At 38.0% G+C, this 22,484-nt stretch overlaps 1 protein-coding gene across 1 annotated transcript; it reads right to left on the bottom strand.

The window, feature by feature from the left end:
* Window positions 1-9,617: 9,617 nt before the first annotated feature.
* On the bottom strand, window positions 9,618-20,591 carry LOC104256621 (plasma membrane ascorbate-dependent reductase CYBRD1). The gene is made up of 4 exons (XM_059820611.1): window positions 20,393-20,591; window positions 13,097-13,305; window positions 10,270-10,424; window positions 9,618-10,072 (listed from the first exon to the last, which is right to left on the bottom strand). Exons 1-4 carry the CDS (start codon window positions 20,577-20,579, stop codon window positions 9,772-9,774), a joined length of 852 nt encoding a protein of 283 aa, XP_059676594.1. The 5' UTR covers window positions 20,580-20,591; the 3' UTR covers window positions 9,618-9,771.
* Window positions 20,592-22,484: the final 1,893 nt, after the last annotated feature.

Genomic DNA, 22,484 nt, shown 5'->3' with positions numbered 1-22,484 from the left:
GTATCTAAAAACATTGCATTTTCCATAGGTACTGTAGGTTGACAAAAGACAACAGTCTGACAACTGGCTGTAAATGATTTCACGTTGCACAAGTCTGCCTTATAAGCAAAAATCTTAACCCCTGTTTTAATGTTCAGACCATATAATCCAAAATCAAAGAATGCACAAAAGACTATACCGACAATGAATTGCTAAAATAACTGTAATGGTGCACAGTTCTACAATCACCTTCTCTGTGCTGAAGGACCCTGCATATAAGGCAAATCTCCACCTGGCAAATTCTGGTGACAGTTTTTCTTAATTACACCTATGTTACAAGATGCACTATGGTCAGCTCTATATAAAAACAGTATATTGCTTCCATTATATTTGGACATTGGCATTAAAACACAAATAGTTTCTTTGCTTATCTGTGTTCCTGGCTTCAGGCCAGTAGCTTTCCTGCCTTTTATTAGTTGCAGCATAATCTAAAATAGAGGCTGAATATAATAAATGACCAAGAATATAGCTTCTGATAATACTGTCTGTGTGCCCCACTCCATCTTTCCCTTTTCTGTCTCTCCCTAGGAGAAAAGGAGTTATCTTCCTTATGCTAAATCCAGTTCCTAGCCACAGCAATCATGTAAATCTTGGCATCAGTCTCACAGCAGAATAAAAAGTCAAATCAGCAGGAAACTTCCACATAAGAGCAACAGGCAGCCCCAGGAGGGGGAAAAAAAAAAATCCTCTCAAACTCTTCCATTTATTTTCTCTCAAAAATGAGTTCTACTCATTAGAAACACTCAGGTTTTCTTGTAATTTTAAAGATAATATGCCTTCAAAGAATAACAACTCATTGTTCAGCAAGCTTGCCAGCCTTTCAAAGCCTTTTATTTCAAAGCTTCTTTCTGAACAAACAAATCTATAAAGAGAACAAAGTGAAGTTTCTGCTTTTCCGAGTGTTTTGCATAAAGGCTACATCTCTCAAAACGGGTCAGACCTCAAATTACAGATTTAAAGTAACCAAAAATTGTTGGATGTGGCTGGTGGGATGGATTTTATGTATTTTACATACAGATTGACTCTAAAGCCACAAAAACCATGTTTAATTGAAAATTCAGTATGTTAGATCAAAACCCCAAGGTATTCTTCATTATTACAGTCCTACATATTTGAAAATATTATTAGTAATTTGATTAGGGGTTATTTTAAATGTTTAGAGGTAGGCAAAGGAAGACTAAGTATAATACAAGTAACTATCATATAAACATGTTGACAACATAATAAAACTAAAAGTGTGGTTTGTAATATAATCTGAATTTGTACATATTGGACTGACGTGCAAAATGCTTTTGTATCCAGTTATTGCATTCCACAAGAGCTTGCTTCACAGTGAATTCGTCCTTTAAGGCATTAGGAGGAACTGTCTATACTAAACTGACCTGGCCTCCCCAAAATGACAGAATGATTACCAGGGTTATAAAACAGAGAAAATGTACTCAGACATATAAAGATTTTGTTTGCTAGAGCAGAAATTCAGGGAATACAAACTTAGGAATAAAATGTCCTTAGAAGTACTAGAGAAGGGAGCTTGGAATAAGAAAGAAATGTTATCTAGTGAATGGAGCACATGTAACTCAGTGGCTTGGAAAGCTTTATGTTAGTAAGTGCAAAATAATGCAGTTTGTAGGGAAAATGTGAAGAAGTGTCTGAACTCTCACAGGATTGTAATCACCTCTTAACTTAGGAAGGAGACCTGGACATTGCTGTAAAGAGCTCAAACCATGCGTAGATTCCCTGATAGAGGTTCCTGTATTCATTTCTGCATTAGTAGCTGAGTAACAATTGAAAATTCCGAAGAGGCTCGAACTGAGTATGCAAGACTCCCTGATGACTGGTGTAGGCTTACAAAGGAAGAAGTCAAAATAAGCAGTATATGTAATTCTGTGCTGGAATAGTTGACTTCATAGAAAAAGCAGGTACAAACAGAGTACAGATACAGTCAGAGATTGGAATAACATTGAACTCTAGTCTCTCTGAAGTCCATTAAAAACTCTGGAAGCAACTCTTACTTCAAGATACCTTTTTCCAAAGTGGAGTAACACTATGGATTTGTAACACAGGGTTTTTAACCCTCATGGTGCTGAGGCAGGTCGACAGTCATGCTGGAAAGTCAATCCACAGGTCATAACTAGACCCGCTGAGGGTCAGAGTCCTGTGATCACTGGGAAGGTCCATTGTGATGGGGTCAGGTAGAAACCAGGCCAGGAAGTCATGTCCAATGGGGCACAGGTAAGGACTGAAGCACCCCCATTGAGCTTACTTAGAGCCCCTGGACTCATGGGCAGGGAGGGGTGTATGGGTGAGGGTCCCAGATGAGGCTGGTCAGGGCCATTAAGGCCTATTAGCGTGTTCATGGCCCTGACAATTGTAACATTATATAAATTATTATCCATTGGAAGTCTTGCATTTGGGACAGGCTAAAATTATTTCAGGGGCTGCGTCTTACTGAACTTCTGTTCAAATTCATCACTACAGATGCAGTAATAACAGCAAAGAACTCTCATGTAAATTTTCTTGTATTTTAATCCCATTCTCTATATCTGCTCAGAAACAGTAGCCAGACAGTATTAGTGCACCCATTGCCACAGTGATCTATGAGCTATCCCTTAACTGCAACAGCAATTGATATTTTTAACAAAAACATCAAGCACTCAAGCTGAATTGCTAGGATAATACCTATACTGGAGGTCTTTTAACATAGTATTTCTACCAGATCAAATAGTCATAGCAATAGTAAGAGTAATGTCCTGGAGAATCAGAATTACACTGAATTTTGCCACTTTGTTGACCTAAACATGAATACTAAGTTTTGTGAAAAACCACAGTGCCCTGTCTACATCAGTACTTGCACTGTTACACCATGAAATCACTGCCATAGTTCGCTATAGGAGACAAAGTATCTTCCAGTACAGCCTGAGAGGACAGGTAGGGAAGTCAGATCAAAAGGCAGCGCAAGCGTACCATGTACAAAATAGCTTTCACTAGTATTGCAACTACAGTGGAATATATCGGAAAACATGCTTACAAAGTCAGTATCCACAAATAGAGTAAATTAAGAACAGAAGCTGTTAGCATGTGTCAGAGAGGAGAACTTTACTTTTTGGTTATTTGAAGTTGGCACTAATGTTCACTTTTTCAGGGTCAATTTTTATGTAAGACTGCAAGATCAAATGGCAAAAGTACTGGAAGTTCCTGGTTTTTATTAATTATTGCTACTAATATCTTGCTACAAGATACCTATCTTGTATATGAGCTTATCCCTAAACTTTCATGCTCTTATGTTCTCTTTGTTGCATCTTTTAACCAAGCTTGTACTTGCACAGAAGTTACAAACATGAGTTTAACAAAGTCTGAGGTAGAGCACAATACAGAATGATTTCCCACACCAGAGATGAAGAAATGCTGTATTTTAAGTGGGACCTTTAAAAGAATATAAAACTAAATATATAAATTCTGATGTGAATGTGTGTTTTATATCTGCTAACTTTGTAGTTTTATTTTAAGGCAGATGACTCATCATATTGTATCATCTAAAGCAATGATAGACTAGCATCTGCCAAAGGCCGTTTTGGTAGTGCTTGCCACCTAGTGGATTACTGCTTGTATACACATATGAGAAGGATCATCTGCTACAAAAATATTTTAAAATCTGCTTATTAATCACACTATTTAATAATATCCTGCAGACTCTGAGTATGGCTAGATGTAAATTTTTTTGTTGGAGTGAAATGCTAGTGAAAATGGAAATAAAAATTGCAAACATTTTCACAACTTCTGTTCATTTTCTGATAGCTCTGTTTATAGCTATTGCTTGACTTGGCGGTAGGCAAGAGATGGAATTTGAGAGCCAACAGGTAGTCAGTATACATGGCCATGGACTCAGCTGTAAACTCAAGCCCCAAGTTAACATATGTTGGTTGGTAGTCTATGATGACCATATATAGTGTCATAGTTCAAACCCAGGCAGCAACTCAGCACCACACAGCCGCTCCACTCACTCCCCCTGGTGAGATGGTGGAGAGAATTGGAAGAGTAGAAGTGAGAAAACTCGTGGGTTGAGATAAAGACAGTTTAATAGGTAAAGCAAAGGCCACGCCGGCAAGCAAAGCAAAACAAGGAATTCATTCACTACTTCCCATTGTCAGGTTCAGCCATGTCCAGGAAAGCAGGGCTCCATCACGCGTAATGGTTGCTTGGGAAAACAAACGCCCTAACTCTGAACATCTCCCCCTTCCTCCTTCTTCCCCCAGCTTTATATGCTGAGCATGACGTCGTATCCCTTTGGTCAGTTGGGGTCAGCTGTCCCAGCTGTGTCCCCTCCCAACTTCTTGTGCACCGCCAGCCTACTCGCTGGTGGGGTGGTGTAAGAAGCAGAAAAGGTCTTGACTCTGTGTAAGCGCTGCTCAGCAAGAACTAAAATATCTCTGCTCTCTCAACACTGTTTCCAGCACAAATCCAAAACATGGCCCCATACTACCTACTATGAAAACTCTATCCCAGCCAAAACCAGCACATACAGCAAACATAAGTGAGCTCATTGCAATTCATACCAGTTGTTTCTACTTCTTCTATTAGAGTGAGCTGTGGCCTTGTCATTTTTGTTACAACAGAAGTTCTGATATGTCTACAGTAGTAACGATTTTCTCAACTTTATCTCCTGTCTTTTGTTAGCCCCATTGCTTGGAATGGTTGTCATCCATTTTTGTGACCTGGACTTCAGTTTCTTCCTGTAAAGTAATTTACCCTTCATTACTGCCCACTAGTCTTACAGAGATCACAAGTGTTGCTCATACCATAACACAATGCAAGAATCTGTACATAAGTTATAAGAGTTCCATCGACTACTTACAAAAAACACTTCTCCACACAAATGCAGTTCTCCTGCTAAAATTTTGAGTCCCCTCTTTCAAGTGTGAATACAATTGAGCTTTTATTCAATTTTGTAGTAATCAACGTATTGAAAAAATATGGACTATTTTACCAGAACTTTCCCTAAAAAATCCAGCCTACAGGAGACAGTTAAGAGAAGTTATCAGCAACACGGAATTGTCAAGTTTGAGTACAGCGTTTTCCACTATACTGATGACTGTAACAGTATTTTTTACTCTTTTATGATGATGATGTTGGGAAGTTTTAGCCAACAGCTGTATGATATTCAGGAATAATCAGTTTATGCCTTAGACTTTTAGAAGACTTTCCAGTTAAACTTAGTAATCTCAAGAACATACCTTAACTCTTACTTGTTACAGATATGTTCGTATAGATGGTTTTGCCATTTATAGCGTTTTATGATCAATAACCTATTGATGAGTAACTTGATGTGCAGATGTTAAATCTGGGTCAGAAGATTCCATGGGGTCAAAAGCTTTGCTCTGCATTCAGTTTGGCTCTTATTTATCTGAGGGTATTTGTGTCTTACAGTGCATTATGTTTGACCCTCATACATCAGAATTTATGATTTTCCCTTATTTGCTACGGCAATCTCATGACTGAGGATAGTTTTGGGTTTTTTCCCCCTCTAACAACTGCTATGGGGAATTTCTATCATGATCAGAAGGTGAAATACATTTTCTTTCTTTATACAGTGAATTCTTCACTTTCTGTTATACACTGATTATCCTTCCAACACTACAGAATATATAAATTCCATCAGGAAGATCACCAGGAATACTTGGAATTTTTAAGAAATTTTGTACAACTATCCTCCTGTTTTCAAAAAAGTAGTAAGAATAATTTGATCTTTTGTCAAATTTAGAAAGTTGTATTTTAGTACCATAATATAAATCTGTACTCAGTGGTATCATAAGCTTGAAAAATTTTTATTAACATACAAAAAAGAATAAAGAAAATAGACATTGCATTTTAAAAAACATTTGCTTTCGTCTACGAAGAAGTACGGCGAGTAACAAAACAATAAAATAATTTTTTAAGTTCTTGTGAACAGTTAGAAACAGGAAGGAATTTTCTGAAATAGAAGAAAAGGAGTCTACTGAAATAATAGAAAATATTTAGCAGTATCTTTTAGTCTCAAGAAAATACCCATGTAAACAAGTAATCCATATTTACAATATCATATGCAATCTTCTTGGTTACATGTAGTAAGAAGTGTACATGTAATTACTGTACATTCAATTTTAAAATCTAATTTGCACCATCATTTCTCAGTTTTACTAATGTTGGAAAAACCACTGTTGTGCTTCTGTGCGCAGTACTGCATGACAGCATGTAAATACATTAAAAATATTTTTTTTCCCAGGCATCTTAAAAAAATAGCACTTTTAATGTTAGGTTTTGTAAATTCCTATGTTTTTATAGAAATACAATCTTGGAATGTAAGATCTACAATCATGTCCCTGTAAAAACAACAATGTAGAAGATTTCCAAACATTCAGAAAAATCCTGATAAAAAAGCTAGAGTTCTACCTTCCATTTATATCTTTGAAAATATACCTTTTTATTTCCCATGTTGCTACTATTATACATAAATATAGGTAAGAAAAATTGCATTTAAGGAAGGTTAATGGAAGGCCACTTTGAGAAGCAGCTTTCGGAATATGTTTTATTCCAGAGAAAATTACTCTCCAAAGTCCTATGTGTTTTTATTTAGTGCTTGAACTAACCTCATATGTTGCAAGGATACTTAAAGACCTTTTTAATCAGTTTAGGACAGAAGCCAAAAGTCTATAGCATGTTCAGTCTCTTTTAAATTGCACACACCAAGGTTGAGCAAGGTTTAGGAGCTCACAGCTACCGCATCTCACGGGGACCTTCCAAAGACCAAAGCAGCCAGAAGCCCACAGTTCATACACATGAGATAACACTGATTATAATTTGCCAGAATGGAATCTTCCAGCTCCTACTGAATTTCTACTGTCATGTTTAACCTCAAAGTTGAAAAACAAAAATATAGTCTGTCATACTACCCTCAAAAGGTGGTATTCAATTAGTGATTTTCAGGTGATTTTCAATGAGTTTTTTATCAGAATAGAGAAGTAAAGAAACGTCACCATTCTTTTTCAACTATCATTACTCTTGAACAGTACATGGAATAAAATGGAAAACAGAAGGCATATTGGTTACTGTAGCTTAACTTTAACAGCATATAGAACCATTCACCTAAAAGCTGCTGATTTCAATACATCCAAGTCAGTGTTATAACAAAAGAAATCACAGATTTTGTGGTTTTTTTCCCCATATACTCTACAGTTAGAGTTTCTTCCAGAACAATCCTTAGACAAGTGACTACCTTCCACATGAACACACGCTTTTATTAGATGACTTAGTACTACGCAAGGATTGAATGAACTCTTTTTCACAGGTGGATGAGACATAGTAACAGGCCAATACATATCAACTTAAAATGCTGTTGCCTGTGTGAATGCAGTGTAGAAAGCTAGCATAGTAAATTACTAGAACAGTTGAGTTAATTTATTCACTTCACCTGTTATACTTCAAAAATGTTAATAGAGCATCCCTCACAAAAATTAAACGTGCATCCACCAGCTGTAAGATGTATACTGATTTCACCAAAAGACTTGTTGAGCAGAACATAATGAGATCAGAAGAAGACAGCACAGTTTAGTGTTCTCCAGAAGCTGCTGTGAATCTTTCTACTTAATGTTCAATATATAAATTTGTAATAGGATGCATAACATAATCATGTCGTGTCAGTTGAGCACTAATGTCACGTAAAACAAGTGCTCTTGTTTTCCTCTCAGAAAGCTGCTATCAGTACTACTGGGATTTGGTGCTGAAGCTGCGCAGTGTAATTTTAGGAAAGACAGATAATTGTGCGGAACTTGAAAAACAGGGAAGAAGCTGTCCAATCCATTGCACATAGTGGTACTGAAGGACTGCTCATACAATAAGATAGTATTCCTTCTGTCATACCTGAATTCTACACTAAGGCATTTAAAAGCAGGTATTTTCTCAAATGAAACAAGACACCAATGCTAGGTCGGTCCTGGTCATCCACAAACATATGTAAATGAAAACATAGAACTCTGGGATATACTCCTTGAGTACCAAATGGTACAGCAGAAAAGTTTTTCAAATAATTTACTGTGCTAGCTTTCTATACTGTATTCACCAAATAATTAAATGTTATTACAAATCACATAACAGGAACTGAGGTGCTTGTCAGAGAAGGTCCAAAATAACTCATGACCAAAATCGTTTGCACTAATGCAACACTGAACTACAAAAATTGCATATTTGCTAAAGTTTAATGTGTTTAAACATTTTAAAAAGCTGAAGTAGAAAAAAAATTTCATAGTCTTTAAAAAAATAGGAAATTATATGCTGTCTGAAACTTTCTATATTGCAACACAGTGGTAAATTTGGACTTGTAGTGAGCTCTGCAGGTTTTACAAGAGATTATAATAGAAAGGCTCATCATTTTGCACATGTGCAATCAAAATAACCTACTATAATTATTCTTCTATAGTAATAAAAAATAAGTATCGTTTATATCTGTGAAAATAATGAATGAGCATAATACATTAATAGTCCAATTACTAGAAAGAGCTATAAAAGTAAAGTGCCAGCAGAGACTCAAACTGCATTATTTAACAGTTTAATTTCAAATTAAAAAGTCATAAAGTTTATATAGTTTGCTTATAGACTAAAACATGTCTTCATGTCTGTGATGATAATGATTTTGACACCAGTGTGGAGACACCAAAATTGGCTTTCAGTTAACGGATAGCGTTTTAATCAAATCAGCAAAGCTCAGTTGTTTCTTGGAGGAAGCATTTCTCACTTCAAGCTCCTTTCTTCTGGGAAACTGTGAGCAGTCTTCTCTGGTTTCTAACCTAATTTCTAGTCTAGTGCCATAAATCAATAGAAATGTGCAACCAAATAAAGATAATAAAATGCTGCCTTCTGGGATAAAAGGAAGACTTGGTTTAAGTGATACATATTTTTCTGTGTGTGTATCTATAGCTTTCCAAATAAGACAAATTTGGCATTTGGATGTCTTAAAATTTCCTTAGATTTCAGTAATGATCGCACATAATCCAAAGCCAAATGTTGTCTGTATACGATGTATTTGGCAGAATTGGTTAAAAAGTCAAGAGATAAGTTCTGATTAAAAAAACCCCAAAACCCAACATAGAAGTTTTTAAAGGAAACATAACATTTAATGAAGATTTCAGGCAAACTTCCATTTCTTTTTTTGAATTCAAAATTTTAGACTAAACATTTTTATGGTGCAACTGCAAAGTGCTGAATGACCTCAAATCCCATAGATCTTAGCAGCTGGTCAGGGGGTTAATCAGCTTGAGAAATCAGGGCTTTAAAAAAGTGAACATTACCAGAAAAATTAAGTGTGACCAACTAAATTCTGCTGTCTGGTATACTTCATGACTCTGATTCATAACCTGCAGAATCACTCAGAGCAAAATTTAGTCTCAATCTTTTAACTTTTCATGACTATAAGAGATACAAGCATTAAATTAAGAAGTGATATGGAAAACATTTTCCAATTATGCGATTTTCCCATTATGTGATGTCATTCACGCTCTCATTTTTTAAATGAGGACTAAGGATGAACCAATATAATATGTTTGGGACTTACTGGAATTTAAATTCATATGCCGAAAACTTGAGTATCTTTGAGCAAGCCATACTGAAAATAAAACCCCAACCTATTTATATATCAATATTACTAAACTGGAAGGAACCGGGGGGGTTGGCAGTATAATAGTACTGTTATTATGCGTGCTTTCTTTACATAGTTGATCGTTGGCCTGCTTCATCAAGTTTGAGGTTTTGTTTTCTGGCTGCTTCACTATTGATCCTCAGATCAGATTTATCTGCATTACTACCATCTGTCATTGTGGATTCTGCTTCTGTGCCTTCAGGAGTCCCTCCAATGGGCCGCAGAACTTTAGCATTATCTTCTGGGGGGCGCTTCCAATGAGGCCTGCTTGCCATCCACAAAATAAGTGCACCAAATATGACAAGCAAAAGACCAAGACAGTTGACAAAAGTTGCCTCTGGTGGGGATGCACTATATGCAGGATTTTTCCTTTGGAAGGGAAATAAAAAAAGGTCAGTTGTTTTAAAGACAATCCTGGTCTACAAACAGCAGTCCTCTAGTAGGTAGGAAGTCTTTTTAAAACAAAACAAAACAACGTCTCAATACTAGATGGTTATTATTCTGTGCAAACGGAAGTACAGTTTGCAATGAATAACCTTAATAAACAAGTGAAAAAAAATACTTACAATGAAAAGATAAGCTTTTCTGTGATTCCCATGAGAGCTGTTGCAATCACTGTTGCAAAGATGGTAAGACCTGAGTAAACATGTATTGGCATGAGAGCTGCTCGGAGATGAACTGGAGCAAAAGGGAGCAGAAAGACAGCGAAACCCAAGAAAAGCTAAACACAAAACAGATTCATAGTTAAAGCTATATGGGAAACAAGCTGCATTTCTCAAGAGAATAAAAATCATCAGAAAAATTCCATTTTGAGATGTCTTCAGGTACAAGTTTGAAAAGAATTGGCATTTTTATTTCTGAATCTGTTTCCCTTCCAAACCAAAGCACTAATTCTGGATTAGCACCTGGGAAGCAGACATGAAATATTTTATAAATAATCCCACCTAATATCAGTGTCCAAACTTATTGGTAATGCTAAAACTGCAACCAAACTAAGTACGAGAAACAGAAGTTTTCAGTGGCACAAATTCAGTAATATATTAAAGGTATAAGTAGCTACATTTTTACAGTCTCTTCAAGTCCTGTTCTCTGCTTCTGTTACAGATTTACACATAAATTAAGATGAGAAGGCAGTCTAACCTTCTGACTTGAGTGGACTAAATAATTTTACCTTGTTAAGAGTTTTGGTTAAATATTGAAGTACATGTCTTTAGAAGGGCAATGGTCTATATCTCAATATATCAATCAGCTGGCATTTACAGAGTGAAGATGTGTGTGGGTGGTGTGAAGTTATTCAGGGGACATGAGTCCTCCCATTAACTCTGATTTTGTGATGGAAGATAACCCATCATGTCACATGGTTTCAGTCACAGGCTTGACCAGTCATATTGAGGTTGCATCCCTTCTTTAGTTTGTTCTACTGTTACTGACCCTGATAAATTAGAAATAGTGCATGAACTTGTATTTCATCTTGCTTTAACTTTCAGCCTTAGTCCTTGTTTTGTCTTTCCACGCTGGATTAAAAAGCCTGGTATTTCCTCCCTGGGAAGCTTTTTAATACACCATAATCAAGTCATCTCTTAATCTTCTTTCAATCTGCTGAACAGTTGGAGCTTTTTAAGTCTTTCACTGGAAGATACTTCTTCCAGCTCTCAAATTACTTTTCCAGATTTTCTTTGCTTTTTAAATTTTTTTTTTTTACATTTGAAAAAACCTATTCCATAGTATTTCATATTAGTTTTGCCAATGCCATATATGGAGGTTAAGATAATCTCTTATTAGAGAATTTGCTTTTACTGTTGTCACAGCATTGTGAGAACTCATTTTGAGCTTCATGTTGTCTTTGAGTATTTCTTCCAGAAACACTGCTTTCCAAGACACAGTCTCCATTTTACATTTCTGCCCTACTCTTAAATTTATGTCCTTGTGCTATACTGTATTAACATACATTTGGCTTAAATACAATATATTTACATTATTGTTCCTGTAGACATAGTATTATGTAAGCATCCTCCCTCAATAATTTTTCAATTCTGAGATTGACATGCCATTTCTGGCAAATGCCAAGTGTCTTCTCTATTAACAGAGATACTACTTTATGTCTGTTTTTTAACAATAGTGCTCAATCACTTAACAAACATCAGTCTCTGACTGGAGACTTACATCCAGTTCAGAGGAAGTAACACCACAGTTCTACTGATGAGACAGGCAAGGCATTAAGTGCCATTGATCATGTTTATAGTAGCAAAATAAAAAGCAGAATTAAGATCTTATTCACAATTCTTTATCTTAACCATTAGAAGAAATGCTGATACTCAGAAGAGCGGCAGCACAGATTTCCCTGAAATAACTGCATTACTAACACAAGGAAAATCTTAACATTGTTCCTTCTTATTCGTTAGCTGTTGTTCAACTATAAAGAATATACTCAACAATGCTGCAATATGCTTTCTTTTTTCTAAGTGTTAAAAACACTATTTCAATACTATTTCCTGTACCTCCTAGCCTGAGCAGTGGAGGATAAAATTCCAGAACCCAAATCCCTCAGCTGGGGATTTTTTGTGCTTGATCACCAGATAATTAAGTCTTATTTTTTTCTTTTTTAGTGTTCTGGGAAAAAAAAAATAGGAATCACAATTTGAAGGAACAAAATAAATTTCCATAGTGTAATAACACAATATAGGGAATTCAGAATGTATATGCTGAAACATCACATCTGTACTGTATGCGTACACTAAATGTCAGGGCATGCCTGCTCTTCTTCTATGCCAATTGCAAAACACACTAAGTTAGCTCATTTTAGATTACGATAACTCTAATTCTCTGCCAATAGGAGCAGTTAAAAGCATGCACACGAACATTTGTCAAAGTTTTGCTGATTCAGGAACACTGGCTAGCCAGCAGTAGCTCATTCAGATGTCAGAGCCTTTAGATCTGCACTGCTCCCTGCTGCACTTGTTCTGCTGATAAACAAAAGTCTTGAGGCCAAGAAGTGACTACTTAAAATTATGATAGCTAGAAAAGAAGAAAAACAATTACTTCCTTTGAGACTTCCTTAACAAAAGCTCTAACTATATTTAAATATGCTGCCAACAAACCAAATCACTTGCTTCAACCTCAGCAGTTTATAAAGCCTAGAAACACTACTGTATAACTGAATAGTAAATAAACTGCCATTATCCCAGCAAATAAACAAAATATGCTTTAAAAAACCTTTTTCTTTAAAGTCAAGGATCCAGTATTTGCACATTTACATGCTAATTTGCCAAATCACAGAATGTACAATGGGTATCCCAGTAGTTAAGAGTGTATTAGTGAGGGCCTGTTGTGCCTGAATTACTCAACACATTCTTCAAATTTACAATCTGTTTATAAATACAGTTAGATTCTGACCTGGAGAGAATAAAATATAACAGCGGTCAGCCCAATCCAGCTGTGCAGACTGTACATGTTAGGAATGTTCCTGGCATTGTGGTATTCAAACACAGCTACCATAGAAACAATTGCAAGAATCATAGCTATGGTATTTAATCCAGCGTGTATGAACTTCATTAGGCGTTTGCTGCACTTCCAGGTCCAGGGCAACCTGTACACAATAATAGCTGAAGAAAGAACAGAAACAAGATTTTATGCCTTATAGGATAACTTCTCTCAGATTTTAATAATCATGCATCATTCACACAGTTCCATTGCAAATTACAGGAGAATTCAACCTTTAATCCTCTAAAAAAGTCTATTAAAAGGCTTCTTCTACACATAACATAGCATATTCCAAATATACAACTGAGGCTTAAATATAGCATTTAGGGAGATTTCTTCCTGATTTTAAAAGAACTTAAGAGTGTTTCAAAAAAAGAACAGTAAACAACTTGGTGTTGTCTTTTCCTCATTCCTTGAATTGATCTGACAGGAATTCTGCATAGGATTTTGATTTTTCTGCTACTAGTCAGATTGCAGGAATAGGGCCCAATTATTATATCCAGAAGACCACCTATTGACAAAGCGTGTAAGATTATTTTTTAATATTTATTCTCTTTGCCATCTTTGGGTAATGCTATTCTCTAATTGTGTAGGTATTTATATGACTATCTATTACATTAATAGGACTACTTTAAATGGGAAAATGCTACTCAGCATAAGGGAATCATAATGTGACTCATAAGAGACAAAAGGATTTGGCAAGTACAACTCTTCCCTGCCACAACTGTCCCCTGCCTGTTGTATGACTGAGGTGCTTTCCACAGGGGACACACAGACCAGATTAGATCACTGAAGCCCCAGGTACATCTGATTACAAACTAGGTAGTAATTCTGAATATGTGACAGCACATTAAGTATTTTCAGATAACAGGGGACAAATATTTATGAGGACACCTGATCACTTGACCAATAAAAGCTAATGCCCACATCCATAATGTCTTGCCTGAGCAAAAAGAATGAGCTCCATTCATCTGATTCATCAAATCCTCATTTAAGGTTTTTGCTTATGAAATTACATTCAAATCTTTATATATAATTAGCTATACTAAAACAAAAGAATAAGAATATATGCAGGTTTTAAAATAAGTTCCTGTTCCAAGCATTAAGAAATAGATGTGCACCAGAAAAAAAAAGTATTACCTGATAAATGCAAAGATTAAGAATTTACTTTAGTGATTCTCATGTGCCTTACTCATTACTTCTCCATAATCCTAGCTTTTTATGCAAAAAGCATAGGTTATGGAAAATAAATAGGATATTCATTCTGCATGTTGTGATGAATAATAATAAATGACAAATTAATTTCAAAGTTCTGTTTACACATTTTTGTCTACTTGGATGCATGCCTGGAAATACAGTGCTGAACTAAATAATTTACAGAGAAAACACTGTTCACAAGTGAAATTTCCAGACTACGATCAAATTTTAAATCAATGTATGCTTTTACATACTGTGTGAAAATATAATACTAGAATGAAAGCGTCCCTTAGAATATTTAAATATATTCAGCACTTAGTTCTCAGCTTTCTACTTTTAAAAAGTAACAGTAGTAAACCCTACAAAATCAAGAAGATAGAAGTCTTGTATTTAAGATAGTTTGACAGTAATCAATCTATATGACATTGGTATGATTTAGCACACCAAGCTTATGATCATCTCCAACAGTTCCGTTCCACAAAAGTTATATGGTAGTCTTATAGCTTGTTAATATTGAAATAATTGCCTGCATCAGACTATTATTAGTTAACTTAGTACTAATGATTATGATTTCTAATTTTGTAAAGCAGGTATGCCAAAAGGCCCCAAACAAGCCTCAGCATTCCATGAGGATATTCCCAGTAAACCCTCCTTGCTCCATCTTACAATATGGCCCATAGTATTGTCAATAATTTATTCCAAGTGCAGCAGAACTGGACTCTCTATGTCTTGAAGTAAACTTGATGTGCATAGGTCCTTGTCTCAGTTTTCAGGCTTTGATCTCAGAGAGTCAAGTCCAGGCTAAAATTTTTGTGTAACATTTTTCTTTGGTGCATAGGATGCTGTTATCTAGTTGACTTAACTTCCAAAATCACTATCAAACTCCCTAGTCACTTCTCCACATAGTCTCAGATCTCTGTTGGGGCCATGAATTTTCTGGGCTGTTTCCCATAAACAGTATGATAGAAAAGCAAGGAATACAGACTAACGGCTTGGACACTTATTAACAATAACATGCATTAGCACGTTACGTGTCACAGCCCAGGACATATGCATGATAGGACAATTTGGTTTAACAACTCTTTCTGTGAAGGCTATATGTGAAGTTATACATTGCAACTTGAGCAGATCTGACTGTTTATCACTGTGAAAAGACACAGACCTATTTCCCCATCACCACTTTTGTTCCACTTCTGTGTGCTTCCCCCTGCCTTTGTCGTAACTGGTGCTTTTCTGACCAGCAGGAGGAGGCAAGACAATCTGGGCAACAAACGGGAAAGAAGGAGGAAGATTATCCTTTCAGTGGTGCAAGCTCTTCAAAACTGACTCAGACGTGACGTGTGATTTCACCTCAAAATTAAAATAGCCTGCGTTAAAAGCACATACACAAATACAGCATTTTTAGCGGTGACATGCTAAAGCAGTTCCATGAAGAACTTTCTCTAGGTACAGCTTCTCTACTACTGTTAAGGGATTTGACAGTCTAGGCATCCTTAGACACAGCTTCTTCACTCAGATCTCACTCCTGTTTTGAGCTCTGATTTTAAAGCACGTCACATAGGGCAGAGTGATCTTGCGGTATCTTGTATGTGGCATGGGACAGCTGTTCTTTGCCAAATGTACAAAGCAAAATTCTAGAGTTAGCTCTCTAGTATTTCTGACAAGCATGTGGTGCACCTGCTGTAGGGAGGTGTCATGGATTGCTTGTGAGATGTCTTCCACTTTAGAAGGCACATGGTGTGGATCTGTGAGTGCACTGGGGTTGCACTGCAGAGTACCTCACAGCTCCCAGAAAGGAGTGTTCCTCTTCACTCTTCCTATTTCCTCTCCTGCACCTTCTTGGCTGATGCTGTTGCTTACCTTCAGCAAGTTCTGAATGCCCACTAGATTCTCTGGGAAACACTTTCAAACAGAATGGACAGATGCCCTTCTATGATTTCAAAAGGACAAACTAAGCTCCTCAAGAGAGTTGCCTCTTCACAAGTTGCTTATGATGAGACCCTTATAGCTCAGCAGTCATTTGCACTTCCAATTCTTAAGAATTCTGCAGTCCACTGGATGTTTAAAACTCCAGGAATTAGCTATTTTTCCTTTGAACAGATGTTTTGTTATGCTTGAGGTAGAGGTAATCATGTCTGTCAAGATAACTCAGAGCAAGCGTTATCTTTAGATGTGATTTCAAGATGAAAGACTATGCTTTAAAATAGATTTGCACTCCTTCTCCTTGCTCTTGCCCATTGTCCATCATCTCCTTTCTCCCATCTACGGCACTTCTGAGACCCTTTGTGCAGACAATTCAGCTTTGTATTCTGGCAAAAACTGTACTTGGGGTGGGTGGGTGGGAGGGTGGATGTTAGTCTTCTGCTAGTTCAATTAATTGAGTTTATGGGTCTGACAAGGGCCAGAGCTGGCTCAGACAAACCAGTAGGAAGATGAAGTCTGAGTCAAGGAGAAAGCTGAAAGGGGGAAGTGGAGGAAAAAAGTAGGAATATTTCAGTCACAGTGAGTTGTTAGATTGTCTCACGCACCTAGGTAATTCATCCATACAGATGAAATTTAACTGACTCTGTAACACCACATGGTAATGTGGCAGACCAGGATTTTTCCTTCTCTTTTCTCTGTAACAACTCTTAAGTAACATTTATGTTGTATTCCTTTATTAATATACTGACGGTGTTAGGCTACATCCCTGTTTAAGCCTGTTTAAAATACAAGTGACACGATATTTATAAATCATATATGATGAGGTATATTAATTGTGCAAGCATCTTCCAAGACTTATAATGTCAACCTACAGCTTTATTGGATAGAGTTTACATGTGACTCATAAGCAGTAGAAGACTGATCTGAGGATGGGAGACAAAGACTGCTCCACCCTCCTTGTTCTGACTCACTCTTTATTCAATATTCCACAACCCCAAAAACCGCCATGCTGCTCCTCAGTCTGCAACAGAGATTGTCACGTCTTAGAAAAAAATATTCTTTTATTAGGTGAGTAATGGGAAATCCTCAAAAATCATTTATTCCACACTATATTTTGATGGATTTCTTAATTAGTCCTTTGGGAGAGAACCAAACATTATCGTTTGCAGGCCAAACACAAACTAGCATGCAAATATTCCTTTGGAGCATGCCCTGTGTCTACAGTCACTGTTCAACATTTCCACATGTAAAATAAGCCAGAATTCCTTATTTACTTATTTAACCCATTCTATCACACAACTATTCCTTCATGCCCTTCTTAAAACTCACTTTTTCCTCATGGTTTTTTTCCTATCTTATCCTTTTCAAAAATGTTGCTATACTAATATGCACACAGATTTTTATTGCCTGTGTTTTTCCCACTTTAAGTCTAGAAAATCATCTGGACAATTACCATGCACTGACAGTGTTTTGTCAGGTATCATTTACCTATAGATGCTGATCCACAAATAGTAAGTATTAATATTAACATGCCTACAGCTTTTTCATTTAATTGACAAGATACATACAACACTTCTATCAGGGCACATCTACCTCCCAAGATGCACATTATTATAGTCATCCCTTCTATCTCCTACAGACCAATAATACAACGTTTCTATCGTTTGTATAGACTTTAATGAACTCAAGAAACAGTTGGTTATTATTTCAAATCCTCCACACAAATTTAACCAACATCTTGATTAGCTATTCCTTTCTGCCTTTAACTACTTGAAGACTTCTATCCTATTCCCCAGTCTTACCCAAATTACTTTAAATTCAATGGCAGAATTCTGTCAGCCAAATTTGAACCAGATTCACAGTGGTATCTTATTTGTTGATATTTCATCTGATTTACTGTAATACTCCTTTGGTCTCTGACTTTGCTCTTCTTGTTATACAATAGGATTTCCTCCCCAAATAATGCTCTATTATCAATGAATTCCTTGTATATGTTCCTTTTTTTTTTTTTTTTTGAGCGATGGTAAACTTACGTTTGCTTCACATTTATTCGTACCTACACAAGGCTTGAGGCAACATCCTTGCTCTATGACACAGAGACAAACTGAGTTTCACAGAAAAAAAAGAAAATACCTAGGAAAAAGCTGCAGAAAACCACCCCCTATTTTCTTCAGAAAGTCTGTGCTTATATAAAATACAGTAGTTTGATCACAGTAAGTAGTATAGATCTTATTGAAGTCTACAGGTGTTTTTTCTTTGCTTATTTATAGTGTGAAATTACACTTCCCATGACCTATTGAGCAATATTATGTAAAACAACTTCAAAATACTGTTTATTGCTCAACAGTAATTTGTAACTTGAAGCTACAAAGCTGAGAACACACCCCACTCCTGTTGAAAAACTTAAATGTGCAGTGTATGTTCAAGTCACAACATTCCCTTCATAGCCAGAACTAGACAGCCACCCACTCCTCCCGCATCTTCCGACCTCTGGCTGGCTGGGCTCCTGCTGAAGAGCGAGCAAACGAGCGAGCACACATGTGATGCAAACAACATGTTCCACTGGAATGAATGTCCGGATGTGCTGGACAAGTTTTCTGGCTGGATGAATGCAATGTATCATTCAGCAGTGAAGCAAATGTAAATAAGGTTATTAAAAATGAAATTCTAAGTTTGTCTAGACAAAATTCTAGTTTGTCTTCTATTACAGAGAAGAAATACTCCTGGTTGTATTTATACTGAAAGACTCCAGAGGTTCTTCATCACTTAAGAACAGTAAAATCTTCCCTGTCCTCTCCCTCCAAAAGTCAGTGGTAAAACTGTGGGAGAATTTCCACTGTTCTCTGCAGTATTTATTTGCCCTTCTTGGAGACATTACTAATGTTTCACTTTTCATGTTGAAACTAGAAAGAATTTTGTCAATGACTTTATAAAAATTACTCTTGGAAGCTGTTACCTGTGTCAAATTTCCCCATTAGTTTTAATGCCATTACCATAACTGACACTCCCAAATGTCAGGATTTTTAAGGTACAGTCCAGTGCCTTTATTTTTGCAATGGTTAGCTCAGGTTTAAATATATTTACAGGCTAGATAAGACCCTCTGTGGTGCTCTATCACTATCTGCTTTTTAAACTTTACTGGGAGCATTGTATTTTTCTTTCCTAAATTGATACCATTTATCAACTATAGCGTGTCTAATTTAGTGGTTTTCTTGGAATTAGCCAATTACACTAGCAGCAAAAACACAGTTCAAACTCCGATTTCTGTTGGCCTTAAGGAACAACCCTTGCACTTGAGACCTAACATACTAATTGTGTGGGATGGAAAAAAAGATACTGTTCGTGTGTTAAGTGTAATGGGAAACATTTAAAAGTCAGTCCAAGGCTGAACCCTATGCAATCAAAAGTTCATATGCTCTATAACAAACCAAAAAACACCACTGCATCATAATCATTGTATGTTATTTAGGCAACAGAATTAAGAATGAATTTAAAAGATATATTTTACAACAGAATTTACGCTACGTCTGGGCTGATGAACTGCTTTTTTAATGATGCTTACGGTGCGACATTTTCTCTGGCACAAACCCCGTTCTTGGATCTAGCTTCAGTGGTACTGAACTTCCCTGTCTCCTCTTGGGACATGGGAGAGAGCCAAAAGAGAGAAACTTTCCTAGGGCAGCGTTTCTGGCATTTCGATTCCCAACTTGCATAAATTCAGGCTGACTAGGAAAACACACCTCGCAAGCATTGCTCGAAGCGCAAGGCAATCCCAGGCCAGGGTAAACAAGTGCTTGGAGAAAAAAACATATAGCAGTTTCGGCTTACTACAAGGGACTCTTTGTCCCTTCTCGGAGAGCGCTGGCTTCCCTACACCTCTCCGGCCGCACACCGCGGACTGCTGCGCTCCCGCTGTCACCCGCCACCAGCCGCCCCGGCGGCTCCGCCCGGTGCCCCCAGCGCCCCGCCGCCCCGCGCCCCGCAGCCCCGGCCCCACGCAGCCCCGGCTCCCCTGCAGCTCCACGCCGCTCCGCTCCGCCCCGCCCCGGAACCCTCCGTGCCAGCCCCGGGCCCGGGCCCCTGACGCACCGATGCCCTGGATGAAGACGAAGCCCGTGATGATGAGGACGGGGTGCCAGTTGAACTCCCGCGGGCTGCCGTCCCAGCTCAGCCCTTCGCGGTAGTGGAAGACCCAGACGAGGGAGAAGATGACCGACACGAAGCCGACCAGCAGCGCCGAGACCAGCAGCGCCAAGAATCGCCCGTAGTCCTCCATCTTCCGAGCCCCGAGCACGGCAGCGAGCGCCGCGAAGGAGGGGCCGCGCGGGCGGGCGGGCTCGGCCCCGGGCCGGCAGAGCGGCGGGCGGTGCCGCCCCGCAGCACGCTGCCCGCCCGGCGGGGACGCCGCGCCGCAGGGGCGGGAGGAGGGCGGCCCTCCGCGCCCCTCCGCCTTGCCCGGCGTCGGACCAGCGTCCCGCGGCGGCCTCAGCACTGCTTTTTCACCAGGAGGGTGTTGCTTTTTTTTTTTAAGCAGTTTTTACGAGAGTTGTTCAAACTCTTAAAGAGTTTTGAAAGTTTTCTTTAAAGAGTTTTTACAAGTACTCTTTTACAAGAGTTTCTTTCCCTCGCATTCAGAAATGCGCCTTAGAGAAGACGTGTGTGTGTCAGCCGGTCCCCTGGCAGGGCGGCGGCCCCGCAGCTCTCCCCGCTCCCCCCGGCACTGGCGGATGGGAGTTGATGTTGGCGGGTTTTGTGCGCCTGGTTGTAGTGGAGGTTGGTGGGTGTGGTGAGGGAGGACACTGATGGGCGACAGGAATTTGCAGGCCTGCCATAAAGATAAGCCAACATAGCCATAAGCATGAACAGATAAGGCAGGAATGCTACTGTGATGAAGAGGCAGACGGCATACAGCACGCTTAAAGACACCGATGGACTATACTTGGAGCACGCTTTCTATCACGATCATCCCCTTCACTTCCCGTTGGATTCACTGAGTGCTGTAAATGTCAAACAGATACTAGCCCGTTTCACATATGGACTCTGGCCTAAGCATGTGGAGTATTTGGGCATTGCTCTGTTAAATAGCATCAAATACATCTAATGTCCATTAGATAAGGACATTAGATACGTCCTTATCTAAGGCATAAGATAAGGTGCTCCCTTTCTTATCTAAGACATAAGAAAGGGAGCGCACAAACCTTAAGACAACTCCAACAGGTATGGAAGGGCTAATTGCAGGGAAGTTCGAGAGGAAAACAAGAAAACAGAATTGCAAAAGAGACAACAGGCAGCACTAGCCAAAAATACAACTTGATAGATTAGACCAGATTTGTCAAATCATGTATTCAGTCGCTTTTTCCTTTGCTGTGGAACACTGAGCTGGCTCTGAAGCCTGTCAAATGTAGTAGGAGGATATGCCCAAACATATATTCAACACTAGTTTTCTGGTATTTGATTACCTTACTTTTGACATACATATAGTGTCAAAATACGTATGAATTAGAAATTTGTTAACTGATTGAGAGAAAAAGTACTATTCACTCTGGCTATTCTTTGGGCTGTCTGATATCTTATGCTCAAACTGAGGCTTAAAAAATGAAAGGAAATAGTTTTATGGAACTTAAAATAGTTTCAGTAGAGTTTCTGCCAATTCAAACCCAGTACTCACTAAAGTATTGGAAGCATCTACATAGAGACATGAAGACCAAGCCAGATTGGAGTGGGATGCAAATATATTTCTTCATTATTCTCTCTAGTCTCCTAAAAATAGATGCTGGGCTCTGACATTTTAAAGAAAAACTTGACTTGAGCATCAATTGTATAATGATGTTTAGCTTTAATTTGCATGGATTTGGTGGGACCTCGTCTCAGGATTTAAGTGGTTGCTCAATCTAGTTACAATGGTAACTAGAACATTGATATTGTTAAGTTTCACAAGTCACAGCATCTAAGAGAAGTGAAGATCCAAGCCCTGAATCTTCTGATGAATGCAATCATGCATGAACTTCCAAGGATGCCAGATTGTCATTAGCTCGTGAGGCAAGCAGGTCTTCTCAATATTATGTTCATAAAAATTTTACTAAGTTTTTTGTGGATTGCTTAAATGAAGTGAATCTTTCTATTCTTTACTTGCAAACCAGCATGCAATAAAACCATAAATCTGCCTCCTTATGCACAAAAA

The sequence above is a fragment of the Gavia stellata genome, chromosome 8, assembly GCF_030936135.1.
Source record: "Gavia stellata isolate bGavSte3 chromosome 8, bGavSte3.hap2, whole genome shotgun sequence".
Taxonomy (NCBI): domain Eukaryota; kingdom Metazoa; phylum Chordata; class Aves; order Gaviiformes; family Gaviidae; genus Gavia; species Gavia stellata.
Note: the sequence above shows the minus strand (reverse complement) of the source record. Positions and strands in the feature narration are given on the sequence as shown.

Excerpts from the sequence above, each read along its gene's own strand:
- LOC104256621 (XM_059820611.1), bottom strand. The coding sequence starts at position 20,579 with ATGGAGGACTACGGGCGATTCTTGGCGCTGCTGGTCTCGGCGCTGCTG. Across the intron at positions 10,425-13,096 it reads TTATATTTTATTCTCTCCAG|CTTTTCTTGGGTTTCGCTGT; the intron begins GTCAGAATCTAA and ends TTTTGTGTTTAG. Across the intron at positions 10,073-10,269 it reads GAAAAGCTTATCTTTTCATT|GAAAAATCCTGCATATAGTG; the intron begins GTAAGTATTTTT and ends TCCCTTCCAAAG.